The sequence below is a fragment of the Eriocheir sinensis genome, chromosome 20, assembly GCF_024679095.1.
Source record: "Eriocheir sinensis breed Jianghai 21 chromosome 20, ASM2467909v1, whole genome shotgun sequence".
Classification (NCBI taxonomy): Eukaryota; Metazoa; Arthropoda; class Malacostraca; order Decapoda; family Varunidae; genus Eriocheir; species Eriocheir sinensis.
The window spans coordinates 14,290,033-14,309,514 of NC_066528.1; the positions used below are offsets into that span (position 1 = coordinate 14,290,033).

At 43.4% G+C, this 19,482-nt stretch overlaps 1 protein-coding gene across 25 annotated transcripts in view; it reads right to left on the reverse strand.

The window, feature by feature from the left end:
• Positions 1–1,459: 1,459 nt before the first annotated feature.
• LOC127001217 (uncharacterized) overlaps positions 1,460–19,482 on the reverse strand; it is a 107,388-nt gene continuing 89,365 nt past the window's right edge. For 3 of the 25 annotated variants that reach the window (XR_007754898.1, XR_007754896.1, XR_007754895.1), the window contains exons 5-11: positions 12,573–12,727; positions 12,057–12,189; positions 10,458–10,574; positions 9,543–10,252; positions 8,978–9,112; positions 6,889–7,078; positions 1,460–3,518 (exon numbers count right to left, since the gene is read on the reverse strand). Coding sequence is in view for 1 of the 25 variants with exons in the window: in XM_050865446.1 (XP_050721403.1) it covers positions 9,023–9,112; positions 9,543–10,252; positions 10,458–10,574; positions 12,057–12,189; positions 12,573–12,727 (1,205 nt within the window). In the remaining 24 variants the exon portion in view is untranslated. Of the gene's footprint in view, positions 3,519–5,783; positions 7,079–8,977; positions 9,113–9,542; positions 10,253–10,457; positions 10,575–12,056; positions 12,190–12,572; positions 12,728–19,482 lie in introns of those variants that run through there. The other 22 variants (XR_007754918.1, XR_007754913.1, XR_007754910.1 and 19 more) reach the window with 22 other exon arrangements.

Genomic DNA, 19,482 nt, shown 5'->3' on the forward strand with positions numbered 1-19,482 from the left:
GAAAAAATAAAACTTCATAAGGATATTTTTTTACAGCAAAGGAGACAGATCAAGGGCTTAAAAAAAAGAAAATAATGAAAAAAAAGCCCGCTACTCACTGAATGAATAAATAAAAGAATATCATGCAAGAAGGTAGATAAGGTAGATAAAAATAAAGATTGATAGATAGATAAACACAGATAGATTTGGGTAGTTAACCTTGAAAGATAGAACTTCATAAGGATTGTTTGTTTTTTACAGCAAAGGAGACAGATCAAGGGCTTAAAAAAAACAATAACGAAAAAAAGATTGGTAGATAGATAAACACAGATAGATTTGTGTAGTAAGCCTTGAAAAATAAAACTTCATAAGATTTTTTTTTAGAGCAATAATGAAAAAAAGCCCGCTACTCACTGAATGAATGATTAAAAGAATATCATGCAAGAAGGAAAATAAGATAGATAGAAAATAAAGATTGATAGATAGATAAACACAGATAGATTTGGGTAGTAAACCTTGAAAAATAAAACTTCATAAGAATATTTTTTACAGCAAAGGAGACAGATCAAGGGCTTAAAAAAAAAAGAAAATAATAAAAAAAAAGCCCGCTACTCACTGAATGAATGAATAAAAGAATATCATGCAAGAAGGTAGATAAGGTAGATAAAAATAAAGATTGATAGATAGATAAACACAGATAGATTTGGGTAGTAAACCTTGAAAAATAGAACTTCATAAGGATTGTTTGTTTTTTACAGCAAAGGAGACAGATCAAGGGCTTAAAAAAAAATAATGAAAAAAAAAGCCCGCTACTCACTGAATGAATGATTAAAAGAATATCATGCAAGAAGGTAGATAAGGTAGATAAAAATAAAGATTGATACCTAGATAGATAAACACAGATACATTTGGGTAGTAAACCTTGAAAAATAGAACTTCATAAGGGTTGTTTGTTTTTTACAGCAAAGGAGACAGATCAAGGGCTTAAAAAAAAATAATGAAAAAAAAAGCCCGCTACTCACTGAATGAATGATTAAAAGAATATCATGCAAGAAGGAAAATAAGATAGATAGAAAATAAAGATTGATAGATAGATAAACACAGATAGATTTGGGTAGTAAACCTTGAAAAATAGAACTTCATAAGGATTGTTTGTTTTTTACAGCAAAGGAGACAGATCAAGGGCTTAAAAAAAAATAATGAAAAAAAAGCCCGCTACTCACTGAATGAATGAATAAAAGAATATCATGCAAGAAGGAAAATAAGATAGATAGAAAATAAAGATTGATAGATAGATAAACACAGATAGATTTGGGTAGTAAACCTTGAAAAATAGAACTTCATAAGGATTTGTTTTTTACACCAAAGGAGACAGATCAAGGGCTTAAAAAAAAAATAATGAAAAAAAAAAGCCCGCTACTTACTGCCCCTAAAATGACGAGAGGAGTGGCCGAAAAAGAGGTCCATTTCGGATAGGATAAGCAAGAAAGACATTTGCATTATATAATTTTTACTAAAATATTCATCTACACATTGTAGTATATAAACTATCATCACTCTTACGCTGATATGTTACAATCGGTGGTTAGTGTCTAGTATGATAAGGAGAATCTGTAAAGCTATGTATACGCCATTTTTCATCTATCAAAAATATTTATACATTATTGTTTTATGATGTAGATACTTACCAACCAACCAGTCCCTCTGATAAGGTCATTCAACAAACATTCAGTCCTCCACATTGGCAGCGAAATGACTAGAGAAGACAACTTGGTGGGCGAAGGACAGCGTGTGGGTCAGTCCAGCTCGGGTCTCTGCTCTGTCCAGTGCTTTCAGGGCCATAACGGGTCGTATTATGAGACACCTCGCCGCCCAAGAACACATATTTGACAAGGCTTTCGTAAGAGTTGTGGGCATTTCCAGGGGTAGTTTTATGACCCTGGTGGTAGTGTGACCCTTCTTCTGTACCCTGAACCTAAAGAAACACACATTTGACAAGGCTTTCGTAGGAGTTGTGGGTATTTCCAGGGGTAGTTTAATGGCCCAGGTGGTAGTGTGACCCTCCTTCTGTACCATGAACCTAAGAAACATATTTGACAAGGCTTTCGTAGGAGTTGTGGGCATTTCCAGGGGTAGTTTAATGGCCCTGGTGGTAGTGTGACCCTTCTTCTGTACCCTGAACCTAAAGAAACACACATTTGACAAGGCTTTCGTAGGAGTTGTGGGTATTTCCAGGGGTAGTTTAATGGCCCTGGTGGTAGTGTGACCCTTCTTCTGTACCATGAACCTAAGAAACATATTTGACAAGGCTTTCGTAGGAGTTGTGGGCATTTCCAGGGGTAGTTTAATGGCCCTGGTGGTAGTGTGACCCTTCTTCTGTACCGTGAACCTAAAGAAACACACATTTGACAAGGCTTTCGTAGGAGTTGTGGGCATTTCCAGGGGTAGTTTTATGGCCCTGGTGGTAGTGTGACCCTTCTTCTGTACCATGAACCTAAGATACATATTTGACAAGGCTTTCGTAGGAGTTGTGGGCATTTCCAGGGGTAGTTTTATGGCCCTGGTGGTAGTGTGACCCTTCTTCTGTACCATGAACCTAAGAAACATATTTGACAAGGCTTTCGTAGGAGTTGTGGGCATTTCCAGGGGTAGTTTTATGGCCGTGGTGGTAGTGTGACCCTTCTTCTGTACCATGAACCTGAAGAAACACTCATAAGAACCCGATTGACTCCCTCTTTGACCTTTAGAAATAGCTGATGTGAGAGACGGAGGTGTCTTATAATACCGACCGTAGTCTTAACACTTCAGCGGCCAGGCACACACACATTCGACAAGGCTTTCGTAGGAGTCGTGTCCATGGATAGTTTTACGACCCTGGTGGTAGTTAGACAAAGCTTCTGTACAGTCGCGTTACAAAGTGTTGACACAGTTTTCATAATCTTTCGGACACGGAGCGTAGGCTGGCGAGATTTGGCAACTACCCTCGGGGAAACATTCTCTACCAACTTTTATAAAACTACTAAATTTTGTGTATCTATAAGAAAATCACTCCTAAACATCCCTTCCCTTCGAATAATGTTATGTATTATTTGAACGAAAGTCCTTGCAAACTGTCTCAACACTTCGTAGCGGGACTGTACCATGAACGTGAAAAAGAAACACTCATGAGACCCCGATTAACCTCCTCTTGCGCCTTTGGGAAGAGTTGGTATGAGGGCGGAGGCGTCGCGTCCGGCACCGTCGTCGCCCAAGTCAGAAACAGTTCCTGGTTCGGAGTTTCTCTTATACGTGTTGGAGAACAAATGAGCCACACAAGCTCACGCCGGCAGAAACTTCCTCCTCACCCATGAGCCGCGATAAATGAACACTATTTGTAGTTGCTGTTGTTGTTGCTGCTGCTGTTGGTGGCTAAGGGACGGCCGCACTGCATCGACCAAGGGCGTGGCTGCGGGTTGTGTCAAGGCAGAATTGGGCTGTTCCCGCGGCGCCCCACACTGGGCCATGCAGTAGCGAGCCTTGCTGAGGCCGCCCAGCAGCGCCTGGGAAGAAAATTAGCAACCTGTGGATTGTGGCCTCGGTCTCCTTCCTACCAGACCCTTCCTCACCTCCCCCTCTCCTTCCTACCAGACCCTTCCTCACCTCCTCCTCTCCTTCCTACCAGACCCTTCCTCACCTCCCCCTCTCCTTCCTACCAGACCCTTCCTCACCTCCTCCTTTCCTTCCTAGCAGGTGCTTCCTCAAGGATGAGTTTTGCCTTGCCAAGATTAATCCTTTCCCTCCTCGCTAAAGCTAACCATACACTAGACCAGCGTTGCCGAATTACCGTACTCAGCATTTAGCCTTTTCGTAGTTTCTGACCGATAACTAAAGCGAAAAAGAACAAAAACCATCAATATTTTACAGTTTCAACGATAACTTTAATTTTCTATCGTTATGTGTGTGGCTGCGACCGTCTTGGAGCCTAAAAATGATAAACACGATTGTCAGAGTACGACGATTTGGCAACGCTGCACCAGACTGAGACTAGAGCCTTGCCCGCCCTTGTATGGACTGTGCAGTACATGTAACAGCGGGCAGCGGTGATCCACTCCCACAAGTCTTTTATCAGTGTGACGGGCCATTCGCCTCATCAACTCCTCTCCTCTAGCTGAGTGTCTACAACATCTCAAAGTCAGCCTGAGCATTGCCTCTCGTTATTATATTAGATATCTTCATGTTAGGTGCATTACTGAAACTGTAAGCTGCATGTCTCCACCCTTCCCCAGGCCTTGCTACACACGACTCTCTACACAAGCACATCTCTAAGCTGCCAAACTTCCTAATGCAAGAGCTATCTGGTATCCTCACACTTTCATCCCTATTATTAGTAAACTCAGGCACAACCTTTACACTACTATATTATTAACACCAACACCAGTACAACTATTACTACGACTATTACTACTACTACTACTACTACTACTACTACTACTACTACCATTATTTGCTTTACTGTTACTGTTCTCATGCTACTATTTATATTAACAGAACTACTACTACTTATTGATTATTATAATATTAATAACATAGCAAAAATAATAATAACAATAATAATAATAAAATAAGAACAACAACAACAACAACAACAACAACAACAACAACAACAACAATAACAATAATAATAATAATAATAATAATAATAACAAAAAAATAATAATGAATAAAAAATAATACATGAAATATGAATACAATTGATATATTTATTAATTGAACAAATCAACATCTCATATCTCTCTCTCTCTCTCTCTCTCTCTCTCTCTCTCTCTCTCTCTCTCTCTCTCTCTCCACACACACACACACACACACACTAACAAGTAAACAAACACAACACAAACAAACGAACAATATAAAATCATAAACAAAACCCGACGGCCGCGGTTCCAGTAATTGTGCGTCAATAGTCAATTAATATTTCCGTGACAATAAAAGAAAAGAATAATAAAAGTTGCTACAGATTTTTTTGGACACGAAACAAGTGTGGAAAAATTAGTGTAAAAGAGCACGCGACAGAATTTAAACAAGAATTAAAAAAGACGTTCGGCATAAGGAAAGGAGAATAGAAGTTGCAACGTATCTTTTTTTTTTTTTGGGGGGGGGGGGTCAGAAAACAACCCCCCGTAGAGAAATAACATAAAGAAACAGAAAAGGACATACTGTATCAAACAAGAACCAAATATTAAAAAAAAACGTTAGGTATAAAAGAGAAAAATAGTTGCAAACATATCTTTTTTTTTTGGGGGGGGCGGGGGGGGGTCAGAAAGCAACCCCCCCGTAGAGAAATAACATAACATAAAGATACAGAAAAGGACAGAATATCAAACAAGAACCAAATATTTAAAAAAAAAAAGTTATGTATAAATGAGAATAATAGTTGGAACATATTTTTTTAGGGGGGAGAGGGAGGAAGCAACCCCCCGTAGAGAAACAACATAAATAAACAGAAAAGGACAGACTTTATCAAACAAGAACCAAATATTAAAAAAAACGTTAGGTATGAAACAGAATAATAGTTGCAATATATATATTTTTTGGGGGGGTCAGAAAGCAACGCCCCCCCCCCCACCCCCCCGTAAAGAAATAACATAATGAAACAGAAAAGGACAGAATATAAAACAAGAACCAAATATTAAAAAAAAAACGTTAGATATAAAAGAAAGGAAAATAATAGTGGTAATAATTTTTCGGGGGTCATAAAGCCACCCGGCAGAGAAAAACATAAATAAACACGCGAGAGAATATCAAACAAGACCCAGATACTAAAAAAAGCAACTGGCATAAAATAAAGGAATATAATAATGGTAATAACTTTAGGGAGGGGCTGAAAATAACCCCCTTAAAAAAGTAATATAAAAAACACGTGACAAAAACAATCAAATAAAAAAGTTAGGCATAAAAGAAAAAGTTGGAAAGTTTCGTTTAGTCGGCGTAACATCTGTGGTCATATGCCGGAGAGAGACAGAAGGGGAAGGAATTATAGGAGAAGGGAACATACAACCAGGAGATGGGACACAACCCCCGATTTAGGCATAAAAGAAAGGGAACTTACTTTTGGGGCAGGAAACAACATGGTGAAGAAATAATATAAAACGACCACGCGGCATATTTAGAAAACAATAAAAACCCCTGGGCAAAAAGAAACGCCAACAAGAAAACAAAAGAAAATCGAGCACAAGAAACAGACAAGCCCGTTAAAGTCTAGGCAGGAAACAACACGGTGGAGAAATAGAATAAAAAGACCACGGGGCATAATTAGAAAACAATAAAAACCGCTGGGCAAAAAGAAATAACAAGAAAACAAAAGAAAATCGAGCAAAAGAAACAGACAAGCCCGTGTTCTTAAAATTCTCGGCAGGAAACAACACGGTCGAGAAATAATATAAAAAGACCCACGGGATATAATTAGAAAAACAATCAATAAAAACCGCTGTGCAAAAAGAAATAACAAGAAAACAAAAGAAAACGGAGCACAAGAAACAGATAAGCCCGTATTCTGTGAAGCCTCGGCAGGAAACAACACGGTGGAGAAATAGAATAAAAAGACATCGGGACATAATAAGAAAACAATAAAAACCGCTGGGCAAAAAAGAAATAACAACAAGAAAACAAAAGAAAATCGAGCACAAGAAACAGACAAGCCCGTGTTCTTAAAAGTCTCGGTATCTCAGTTCGCATGTTTGAAAAGCCTCTCACAGAAGGTACTGAAATTTCCATGGCCTGTTTTGTGATCCTAGTGATAGTTTTACACGGCTTCAGCATATTGAGTGGGAAAATCACCCATTAAAACCCGGTTAAGCTTCTCTGTGGCATTGGGAAAACGGTCATAACGAGACTTCGAGACGTTTAAGGACATGGACCAGAGAAACAGCTCACCTTCAAACTCGTGGTGGCGGGCGGCGTGTTTCCCTCAGGCTCCGGCAGCGCGTCAGTCACAATCCCGGCGGTGTGGGAGGCGCGCGGGGTACACTTGGCCTCACTCTTGGGACAGTCACGGCCCGACACGCCCTTGCCCAGGAGGCTGCCGCGGACTACACAAGGGTCGGCCAAGGGGGAGTTCGGGATCCTTTGGGGGCGTAGAACAAGAACGTAGAATCTTCATAATTACTAAACGTAGAATCTTCATAATTACTAAACGTAGAATCTTCAGCTAAACGTAGAATCTTCATAATTACTAAACGTAGAATCTTCATAATTACTAAACGTAGAATCTTCATAATTACTAAACTATACGAAAGGAGCAACATTCCTAAGGAAACGTAATACAGGTAGTCCTTGAGTTACGACGTATGTTACTTACGACCGCTCGCACTTACGACCAGGCCAATAATATTAGTAATAATTTGTTAAGTAATGAGTTGACATTTCAAATGATTCGCTCTGGGTAGCGTAACTGTTTGTGTACACAGTTCCCGCTCCTCCTGCCAAGCTTACCGCAAAATCTAGCAGACGCCAGTTGGGTAGCAAAATGGCATCCACAACACCGGCCTCCTCACAACATTCCTGCAGACTTGGTTAAGTAATGAGTTAACATTTCAAATAATTCGATCTTGGTAGAGCAGCTGTTTGTTTACACAGCTCCCGCGCTTACTACCAAGCTTACCGCTAGTTCAAGCAGACGCCAATTCGCTAACAATATAGCACCCCACAACAACAGCTCCCTCACGATGTTCCCCCAGCAGCTCCTATAGGCGACAGTTTACAGGAAACAGCAATCATACTTGAACGAAACACAAGCTAGGAAGATCCAGCCTACGACTTGAACTCTTTCAAGAGGAGGGTATCAGGACACCTCTCCTCCCGATATTGATTTCTCTTTTTGGCCACTCTACTCTGTTTAGGAGCAGAAAGTAGCGGGCTTTTTTTTTCGCTATTGTTTTCTTTATTTTTTACGCCCTTGCCTGTCTCCTCTGCTGTAAAAAAAAAAGAAAAAAAGGTGAGACTGGCCGCCCATATTACTGACGTGTCCTTTGATTTCACTGTCCCCTTGGCGCCATGAATTGGTAGGATGTTTGGCGAACGCCGTCATCTTCGTAAAACTCTATTACGTAGCGTTGTACAATTTTACGGGCAAAAAGAGTCACCTGAACGAATGGCTGGAGTGAGATGAGCGCATGAGGACAGAGCCGGGTTCAGGGGGGCTCTGTCCGCGGCGGGACGATTGAATAATAGTTTTTTACGTAATTTTCGACTTACGACTACTTCGCCTTACGACCGGACCATGCCGCAGCTCGAGGACTACCTGTACTTAGGCTAATATCCACCAACATTTCCAGGCTCTCACACCCACATTTGATCAGGCTTCCGTGGAGGTTGTTGTGGATATTTCCATGTGAATTTTTACGAGCCTAGTGAATAGTCTGAAAAGGCTTCTGCACTATGAATGTGAAAACTCATGAGAGCCAGACTAATCTCCCTTGAGACTTGAGGAAATATTTGTTGTGAGAGCCGAAATCATCAGACAGTACGAGTCCGAGTGACGCCAGTGTACGCTAAGTCTATATATACCAAGTCAAGTCATACGCAGGTTTGTGGGAGGAGACACGGCCGAGGCGTGGTTTATGCGTGACGTTGCTTGGAGCCAAACTAGAGAATGTAGAAACAGGGATTTAGAGAAAACGAGGAAAGGCAGACTAATTTAAATCAATCACTTCATCATGCCCTCCCTCACACCCCACACCGCCGTTTGTAGTCACTGAAATTACAGTCACACAATAGCACAATAAAAAGACATATATTTTCGTCAGTGGCTTGCCTGAACGCGCTGTGAAAGAAGACGAGAATGCACATCCAGAGTGCACACACGGCCCCAACTTTAGTCACCCCTGAACTGGCGAGTATTTTTTTTTGGCTCCAAGTGACGTCATCCTGCTGCTCCGCCCTTAAACCGCCTCCTGCGCGTACCGGTCGCAGTTTTGAAGCAGAGTGACTTGACTTGGTATATATAGACTTCGAGTGTACTAACCTGACAACTGGAGCTGATCTGAGGCGCAGGGAGGGCCGGCGGCTGCTACAGTCCCTCGGTGTTGTGTTGGGGCCGAAAGTGAGCACGCCTCCGCCTGAGCCTCTCCTCCCAGCGCTGCAGAAACTTCAATTGGCTCTAGGAGAAAAAGATATTAAAAAATGTATTCAATATGACTCTAGGAGAAAAAGATATAAAAAAATGTACACCAAGCATTTTTTTTAATATAAGATAATTTAAAAGGCAGCATTTTATCTTATTTACGCTATTTCGAGTTCAGTACTTAAAAATTTCAAGTAAGCATATAACGATTTACAAGTCTTTTGAACATTCAAGCAAAATAGTGGCAGTTAAATCACAGGACGGAAGACACTCAATTAATCGATCCAACCTTCTTGAATAAATCGATCAATTCCATATTTCCAGATCAGTTGATTAAGTCAATTATTCAACTTGCACGAAAATAACTGGTCATCTTCACGGAAAAAACAATACCTAAAATTGATCACTCAAACTATGAAATAAAGAAAATTCAAATCCTTTCCTCTTTTATTCACAGACTACTTACCTTGAATGTGCGTAACCTGTGGTGTGGGTGGTGGTGGTGTTGGCGGTGGTGGTGGTGGTGGTGGTGGTGGTGGTGGTGCATGCCGGATGAAGCCTCTCGGGACTCACTCACACCGCCACTATATTCCTCGTCGGCCGCATGTGTTGTTCCTTCGCCTTGACTTGGTTCCCTGGAATACTTTGGCGCCACAGAGTCTTCCGTGAGGGAATAATATCTGTCTGGGAGCTCTCTTGCACCAGCACCGCGACTCGAGTCCGTGCCTGTGTGGTTTGTGGCATCAGTGAAGTTTCCTTTCCCAGACTTCGCCGCGTTCTTGCCCACGGCCGTGAGTGCAAGGACGGGGCGGCGGTACGGCTGTCTGGTATGGCTGTCGAAGGTCTCGTTGAGGAACACCCGGTGGAAGAGGAAGTGAGGGGCCGCTGAGGGTTGACTCCTTACAAAGTTAACTCTGTCCGAGCGAGTGGCTGAGAGCATGTCGGTGAATGTGTAGTTGTCGAGGCTCCCAGCGCTGACTTCTGGGAGCTGCTGTGGCCAGGGGAATGGAGGACCCGCTGTGGTTGGTGCTGCAGTGGTGGAGGTAGTGGTGGTAGTGGTGGTGGTGGTGGTGGTGGTTCTGCTGTCACCCGAAGCGTTTCCTCTGCCGTGCCTGTCGCCGCCACTCGACCACCTGTAAGTGCGGCTGTCACTCTCGTCCCTCGTGTGCTTTGTGCCTGGGTGGGAGGACAAACTATTATATTCATATCCTAATGGCACTGAAAGGATATGAATATGCGTTAGAATGTGTCAACAGCAAGTAGAGGACTTTTTTTATTATTGTTTCCTTTTTTTGTGCCCTTGAGCTGTCTCCTCTGTTGTAAAAAAAATAATAAATAAATAAAAAATCCGTGTCCTCTCTAAAAAGCAAGCGTCACCCACCGCCAGCCGTCCCCCAGAGGTAGGTGCGTGGGTGTGAGAGGTGCAGGGCTGGCCGCGGGGGAAGGGGGGCGGCGGGTGCTGGCGGGTGGCTGGCACGCTGGCTGAAGTCAAGCTCGTCTGTAACGTGGGCAACATTAGTCCTTAGGCCGCTGCGCACACTGATTGAGTCTAGGCCACACGTTAGGTTAGGTTGTGATGGGCAGAAAAATACCGTTCACATATCTATTCACGCAAACACAAACACAGCTCTTATTTCTGTTCTGTAACCTTTTTTTAATTCTAAGCTTTTCCAGCCTCCCCACCAATCCTTTTTTGTTCTAACCCTTTCCATCCTCCCCACCAATCCTTTTTTTTTTAATTCTAAGCCTTTCCAGCCTCCCAACCAATCCTTTTTTTTAATTCTAAGCCTTTCCAACCTCCCACCAATCCTTTTTTGTTCTAACCCTTTCCATCCTCCCCACCAATCCAGTTTTTATTAATTCTAAGCCTTTCCAACTCCCCCCCAATCCTTTTTTTTAATTCTAAGCCTTTCCAACCTCCCCACCAGTCCTTTTTTTAATTCTAAGCCTTTCCAACCTCCCCACCAGTCCTTTTTTTTAATTCTAAGCCTTTCCAACCTCCCCACCAATCCTTTTTTTAATTCTAAGCCTTTCCATCCTCCCCACCAATCCTTTTTTTTAATTCTAAGTCTTTCCATCCTCCCCACCAATCCTTTTTTTTAATTCTAAGTCTTTCCATCCTCCCCACCAATCCTTTTTTTTTTAATTCTAAGTCTTTCCAACCTCCCCACTAGTCCTTTTTTGTTCTAAGCCTTTCCAACCTCCCCACCAATCCTTTTTTGTTCTAACCCTTTCCAGCCTCCCCACCAATCCTTTTTTTAATTCTAACCCTTTCCATCCTCCCCACCAATTCTTTCTTGTTCTAAGCCTTTCCATCCTCCCCACCAATCCTTTTTTTGTTCTAAGCCTTTCCATCCTTCCCACCAATCCTATTTTGTTCTAAGCCTTTCCAACCTCCCCACCAATCCTCAGCCCAGCCCACACTAAACGCAAAAACACCATCCCTGCCCAGACAGTCCACATCAAGCCCCAACCCAGCCCACCCAGCCCACCTCAACCCATACCAAGGTCCAGCCCAACCCAACCCAGTCCAACCCACACCAAGGTCCAGCCCAACCCATCCCAGCCTAACCCATACCAAGGTCCAGCCCAACCCAACCCAGCCCAACCCATACCAAGGTCCAGCCCAACCCATCCCAGCCTAACCCACACCAAGGTCCAGCCCAACCCAACCCAGCCTAACCCACACCAGGGTCCAGCCCAACCCAACCCAGCCTAACCCACACCAAGGTCCAGCCCAACCCAACCCAGCCCAACCCATACCAAGGTCCAGCCCAACCCAACCCAGCCTAACCCATACCAAGGTCCAGCCCAACCCAACCCAGCCTAACCCATACCAAGGTCCAGCCCAACCCAACCCAGCCTAACCCATACCAAGGTCCAGCCCAATCCAACCCAGCCCAACCCGTACCAAGGTCCAGCCCACACCAAGGCCCAGCCCACTACCCCACCAAGCATTAGACCGTCAGGCGCCACTCACCGACAACTCTATGCACGCTCCGCCACAACTCAGGGTCCTTCGCGTAATCTACCAGGGCCGCCAAGACGGTGTCCACGACGTTGCTGCCACGCCCGCCACCTCCACCGCCACCACCACCACTACCCCCGCCAACCTGAGGGAAAAGGAAACGTCTCTCTCATTCTCTTTGTCTCTCTCAGTTTTAAACCCACAGTTATCTGTACTAATACAAACATTTATATATTTTTTCCATTTTAGTTTCTCAAGAGTTATTGAAATCTCAAGATAAGGAATCGGAATATGTTTTTCACTACTTATTAATTAGTATTCCCCTGCAGTTTGAGAGAAGGTAACTCACCCGTTCACCCCAAGAAGGTATGAACGTGTATGCTTGAGAGTCAAGTAAAACAACAACAGAGGTAAGACATACTGACCCCTCGGTTCTGCACCCCAAAGGATTGTCTCTGGAACACCTGACTGCGAGGCCAACACAATAACACTCGAGGGGGGGGGGAGGGGGGGGGATTAGTAGCTTACTGGGGTGTTCTTGTTCTGAGGGCGCTCCTGCCGGTGCTGGTGAGGTGTCGGGCTGCCGGCCTGAGGGTCTCGAGGGATGTTGTCTTTGTTGTGGTTATTGTTGTTGTCGGGCACGTGCACAACCGTCTCCGCGGGGCCGTGGCTGGCACTTTCACCTGTGGGAGGAAGGAGACCAAAGGCTGAGGGAGGGCTGTGGGCGGGGAGGGTCCGTCAGGTGAGCAAAAACACTCGGGGGCATGACGAGGGTAGATTGGGCGTGTCTCTTTTGACCTGGGTGTGGAAATGACAAAACAAATGAGGCGGCGTAGAAAGTTAGTATTATTAACCCCAATCTCTCCCATACACTCGGAGGCGTAACGAGGAAAGATTGGGTGTGTGTTTCCTGACCTGGGTGTGGAAATAACAACAACAAATAAGGCAGGGAAGAAAGGTAGTGTTACTTAACCTTTTCTTTCATTATTGTTTCATTTTTTTGGCCTTGAACTGTCCCCTTTGCCGTAAAAAATATATACACACGGCGCCGTAACGAGGAAATATTGGGTGTGTGTTTCCTGACCTGGGTGTGGAAATAACAACAAATGGGACAGGAAAGAAAAATAGTGTTACTTAACCTTTTTTTTCATTATTGTCTTTTTTTTTTTCCCTTGAACTGTCCCCTTTGCTGTAAAAAAAAATGTACACTCGGGGGCTTTAAGAGAAAAGATTGGGCGTGTGTTTCCTGACCTGGGTGTGGAAATAACAGCAAATGAGTCAAGGGAGAAAGGTAGTGTTCCTTAACCTTTTTTATTATTGTGTCCTTTTTTTTTTTGCCCTTGAACTGTCTCCTTTGCTGTAAAAAAAAATACACACGGCGGGGTAGTGAGGAAAGATTGGGTGTGTTTTCTGACCAGTGGCATTGACAACAGATGAGGTACGGACGAGACGAAGAGCCGGTTCCACAGTCCATCACAGTGGCTTTGTAATCCCCCGAACCAAACCCTTCAATCTTGTACCCTCCATAATGGTTAGGTTATCGATGCAACGCCACGCAGATACACAAGAGACTGCCCGTTTGGTTTCCTCAAAATTCTTAACTTAAATATGAACGAAACACACTACACAAGGAATTTCTGAAGTCTTTGGTATTGGTTTGGAGGCTTACTAACCCATCATGGCGAACTGTGGAAGTGCCCCCTAGTATTCCTTGACCACGTTCTCTTATTAATTACCGTCCTTGCCTAACAGGTCGGTTTTATAAGACAATTTGGCTTCTCACATCAACTATTTCTAAAGGTCAAAGAGGGGATCAATCGGGTTCTAATGAGTGGTTCTTTAGGTTCATGGTACAGAGGAAGGGTCAGACTACCACCAGGGTCATAAAACTACTTCTGGAAATGCCCACAACTCCTACGAAAGCCTTGTCAAATATGTGTTTCTTCAGGTTCATGGTACAGAGGAAGGGTCAGACTACCACCAGGGTCATAAAACTACTTCTGGAAATGCCCCAAACTCCTAGGAAAGCCTTGTCAAATATGTGTTTCTTCAGGTTCACGGTACAGAGGAAGGGTCAGACTACCACCAGGGTCATAAAACTACTTCTGGAAATGCCCCAAACTCCTAGGAAAGCCTTGTCAAATATGTGTTTCTTCAGGTTCATGGTACAGAGGAAGGGTCAGACTACCACCAGGGTCATAAAACTACTCCTGGAAATGCCCACAACTCCTACGAAAGCCTTGTCAAATATGTGTTTCTTCAGGTTCACGGTACAGAGGAAGGGTCAGACTACCACCAGGGTCATAAAACTACTTCTGGAAATGCCCCAAACTCCTAGGAAAGCCTTGTCAAATAGGTGAACTTTGGAGACGAAATGTTTAGTAATACGGCCCAGTGTGTCATCATGGCGAACTGTGGAGGTGGTCCCTAGTATTCCTTGACCACGTTCTCCCTTAATTACCGTCCTTGCCTAACAGTATCATCATGCGTGGACAGGAGAATACTCTGTTAACCCGTCCGCTGCGATTGGCACGGATTTCGCCTTCACTGGTGGCCTGGTAACATATGCTCCCAGGTCTTTCTGTCCTTCTGTGGTGGGTAGCGGAGTGTTTCCCATGTGGTATTGGTGTGCTGGATATCCCTTCACTGGTAGCCTGGTAACATATGCTCCCAGGTCTTTCTGTCCTTCTGTGGTGGGTAGTGGAGTGTTTCCCATGTGGTATTGGTATGCTAGATTTCCCCTCCCAAGATGCATGACCTCACATTTTACTTCACTAAATTGGAGCAGCCACTTTTTGTTCCACTCCTGTAGCTTGATGTCTTCTTGTAGGAAATCCACATCCAAGGGGTTAATCTTTATTTTGTACTCTCGAAGACGGGTCAACACTTGTGCGCTTAAATATTAGATAAAAATATGAATTAAATAGCTCCTAGCATTCACGTCCGTGGAGAAATGGTTAGCGCGTCTAGATGCAAATCCACGGGCTCGGGTTCGAATCTCAGTCCAGCAGTTGACGCGCAGTTCTCCGAGCTATTCGTTCTCCCTTCCACCTTTACCGTTCCCCAGAAGCAAAAATAAAATATGCATATCGTAAAAAGTTTCGTCACGTGTCTCAAAAGGATTTGTCGTACTAAAAGTTTCGACAGATGACGCGCAAGGCTTTCTCGTTTCATCATCGCCAGTGTTTCACCGGTGCGTCATCCTTTTGTCGCGTCCACAGGGAGAAGAGCCTCAAAAATAAATCCCAACACAAACTGACAGCATTCATTTCTCTCGTATTTTATTTTTTCCACGGGAGAAATAAGAACACAAACTAGCACTATATTCATTTTCCTCGATATGTTTTTCCTTCCTACACACCTTAATAAACTCTGCAAAGTATAAAAATCCGAGGCTCAGGTTGGGTCATTCCTTCTCTTCTTGCACTCTTTCCTTTTCATATCCCTGCTTTCTAGGCCGGTGGAAATGACAACTTTATGATACATTAACATTTCATTCCCTTCCCTCAACACTTTTTCTTTCCTACACACAATATACAGACTCAGCAAAGTTTAAAACCCCGCCTCTCTTCCTGCACTCTTTCCTTTTCATATCCCTGCTTTCTAGGCCGGTGGAAATCACAACTTTGACAAACTAACATTTCATTAATTTCCCTCAACATACTTTTCTTTCCTACACATAATATACAGACTCAGCAAAGTATAAAACCCCGCCTTCTCTTCTTGCATTCTTTCCTTTTCATATCCCTGCTTTCTAGGCCGGGGAGGAAATCACAACTTTAAGACAAACTAACATTTCATTCATTTCCCTCAACATTATTTTCTTTCCTACACACAATATACAGACTCAGCAAAGTACAAAACCCCGCCTTCTCTTCCTGCACGCTTTCCTTTTCATATCCCTGCTTTCTAGGCCGGGGAGGAAATCACAACTTAGACAAACTAACATTTCATTCACTTCCCTCAACATTATTTTCTTTCCTACACACAATATACAGACTCAGCAAAGTTTAAAACCCCGCCTCTCTTCCTGCACTCTTTCCCTTTTCATATCCCTGCTTTCTAGGCCGGAGGAAATCACAACTTAGACAAACTAACATTTCATTCACTTCCCTCAACATTATTTTCTTTCCTACACACAATATACAGACTCAGGAAAGTATAAAACCCCCCCTTCTCTTCCTGCACTCTTTCCCTTTCATATCCCTGCTTTCTAGGCCGGTGGAAATCACAACTTTGACAAACTAACATTTTATTCCCTTCCCTCAACACTTTTTCTTTCCTACACACAATATACAGACTCAGCAAAGTGTAAAACCCCGCCTTCTCTTCCTTCACTCTTTCCCTTTTATATCCCTGCTTTCTAGGCCGGAGGAAATCACAACTTAGACAAACTAACATTTCATTAATTTCCCTCAACATACTTTTCTTTCCTACACATAATATACAGACTCAGCAAAGTATAAAACCCCGCCTTCTCTTCCTGCACTCTTTCCCTTTCATATCCCTTTCTAGGCCGGTGGGAATCACGACTTTAAGACAGTCTCCCCTCCATATTCTCCCCTCCCAGCCGACTGAATAAAATAGAGGAGTGGATATTACCATCATACCCTTCCGAACTTTAATACACTTTCCTTTCGTAGCCGGAGCGAATATCAGGCTGAGAATATCGTGGCTTTTCTTTACTCCGAGACTGTGCTAGCGCGGGGCGGCTCACAAGCTCACTCACCTTCGATTCTCATCCGGTTGGCTTCTGACCCTCGCGCGCGGCTGACGAGCGGGGCGGTTAGGCGGTGAGAGGGGAGATAAATAGCACTGGGGAGTCCGATAGTGGCGGGGTATGTTAATGCTGGCTCCCTTTCCGGCCTCATTTGTCTCCTCTCCCCGTCCTAATATTTCTATCGTCCGGTTGTTTGATTTTTTAGGATTTGTTTTGTTTTTCTCTTGAGCGGTCTAATTTATATACCGGGTCAGCGTTTCTACTGTATCTTACTCCGGTTGCCTTCTCTTCCATGTTTCCAAGCCTCCTCCTCGTCCTCTTTTTCTCTTTCTCTTCCTTTTGCTATTCCTTTTCATCTTCCTTTTCCACCTCCTCTTCTTCTTCCTCCTCTTTCTCTTTCTCTCTCTTTTCCTCTTCCTTTTAATCTTCCATCTCCTCTTCCTTTTTCTCTTTCTCTTCCTTTTGCTATTCATTTCATCTTCCTCTTCCACCTCCTCTTCTTCCTCCTCCTCTTCCTCTTTCTCTCTCTCTTCCTCTTCCTTTTCATCTTCCTTTTCCACGCCTCCTCTTCCTCCTCCTCCTCCTCTTCCTCTTTCTCTCTCTCTTCCTCTTCCTTTTCATCTTCCTTTTCCACGCCTCCTCTTCTTCCTCCTCTTTCTCTTTCTCTTTCCCTTCCTTTTCCTTTTCCCTTTCATCTTCCTTTTCCACGCCTCCTCTTCTTCCTCCTCTTTCTCTTTCTCTTTCCTCTTCCTTTTCCACCTCCTCTTCTTCCTCCTCCTCTTTCTCTTTCTTTTTCGCTTCCTGTTCCTCTTTATCTTCCTCCTCCTTTTTCTCTTTCTTTTTCTCTTCCTATTCCTCTTTATCTTCCTCCTCTTACCATTCATTATTCCTAGCCATTGATTTTTTGGTGTGTTGTTGTTTTTTTCTTTATCTCTCTACTCCATATTCCGGGTCACCGTTTCTCCTAATTCTTACTCCAAATGCCTTTTCCTCTAGCCTTTTTTTTTCTCTCTTTCTTAACCTTTTTAACCCGGTAGCAGCGACGGGCCAAATTTGTGCCATGGTATAAACCCCCAAAAATAGATGATGCCTAAACTGATCACAAATGCGTTGATATATATATTATGAAATGGTTTGCGTGAGTGATGATTTTTTTCTCATTTTTCTTGCTTAGAGGGGTCTTTAAGAAACATGATCCCGGCAGCTACCAGGTTAAAGTTTTCTTCTTCCTGTTTCTCATTTGGTTTCTTTTCCGCTTCCTTCCACTTTCTGGTTTCTTCTTCCTCCTCCTCCTTTTTCATTCCTTTCGTACTGGAACCAACGGAGACATTTATATTTGAAAACTCTGCAAATTACGAGCATATCTATAATTGTCTTTCTCTTTTCATCTATATATCTTTGTGCTGGGCCCTCAGAAGACCGTCTCAAATGACTCAAGGGCTTTAAGGTAACAACAGATATGCTATGGAAGGTTTTAGTGCAGTCCTTTCCTAGTATCTGAGCAAATTCAAAAACTTCGATTCCTTCAATTAACCCGAAAAAGAAAAATGACCGTCCGCCGACTCGAGCAAGGCGAGTGTACTTTTCTTTCCTCAAACCGAGTCATCCGCCACTGCAACGATATTCCTGCAGAAGTGATAAGTACAAAAGCGATCAACTCTTTCAGAAATCGCATTGCCTGTTACTTCGCTGCAGGTAATTGGTTGCAGGTGATTCGAATGGCTGATGAATGTAGTGAGTCAGTAATGCCGGTAACGTCACTTTAATCAATCCAACACGCTTCCTGTTCCCTGCTCTGCCAGTTTCCACGCCTCCTCCTCCTCCTCTCTTTCTCTTCCTCTTTTTTTTCATCTTTCTCTTCCTCCTCCTCTTTCTCTTCCTTTTCATCTTCCTGTTCCACCTCCTCTTCCTCCTCCTCCTCATCGTCTTCATCTTTCTCTTTCTCTTCTTATTCCTCTTTATCTTACTCCTCTTCTTCCTCCTCGTCATCCTCTTTCTCTTACTCTTTCTCTTTCTCTTCCTTTTCATCTTCCTCTTCCACCTCCTCTTCCTCCTCCTCCTCCTCGTCCTTTATCTTTCTCTTTCTCTTCTTATTCCTCTTTATCTTACTCCTCTTCTTCCTCCTCCTCATCCTCTTTCTCTTACTCTTTCTCTTTCTCTTTCTCTTCCTTTTCATCTTCCTCTTCCACCTCCTCTTCCTCCTCCTCCTCCTCGTTCTTATTCATCTTTATCTTACTCCTCTTCTTCCTCCTCCTCATCCTCTTTCTCTTACTCTTTCTCTTTCTCTTTCTCTTCCTTTTCATCTTCCTGTTCCACCTCCTCTTCCTCCTCCTCCTCATCGTCTTTATCTTTCTCTTTCTCTTCTTATTCCTCTTTATCTTACTCCTCTTCTTCCTCCTCCTCATCCTCTTTCTCTTACTCTTTCTCTTTCTCTTTCTCTTCCTTTTCATCTTCCTCTTCCACCTCCTCTTCCTCCTCCTCCTCCTCCTCGTCCTTTATCTTCATCTTTCTCTTTCTATTCCTCTTTATTTTCCTCCTCCTCATCCTCTTTCTATTTCTCTTTCTTCTCCTCCTCCTCTTCCTCCTTCTCTTCCACCTTCTCTTCCACCTCCTCCACCTCCTCTTCCTCCGCCTCCTCCTGCTTCGTGTTTGTCTTGGGCCTCTCGTGTTTCCTTTGAGCTGGGTGTCCTTGAGCGTCGACCGTGTTTTCCGTCACTT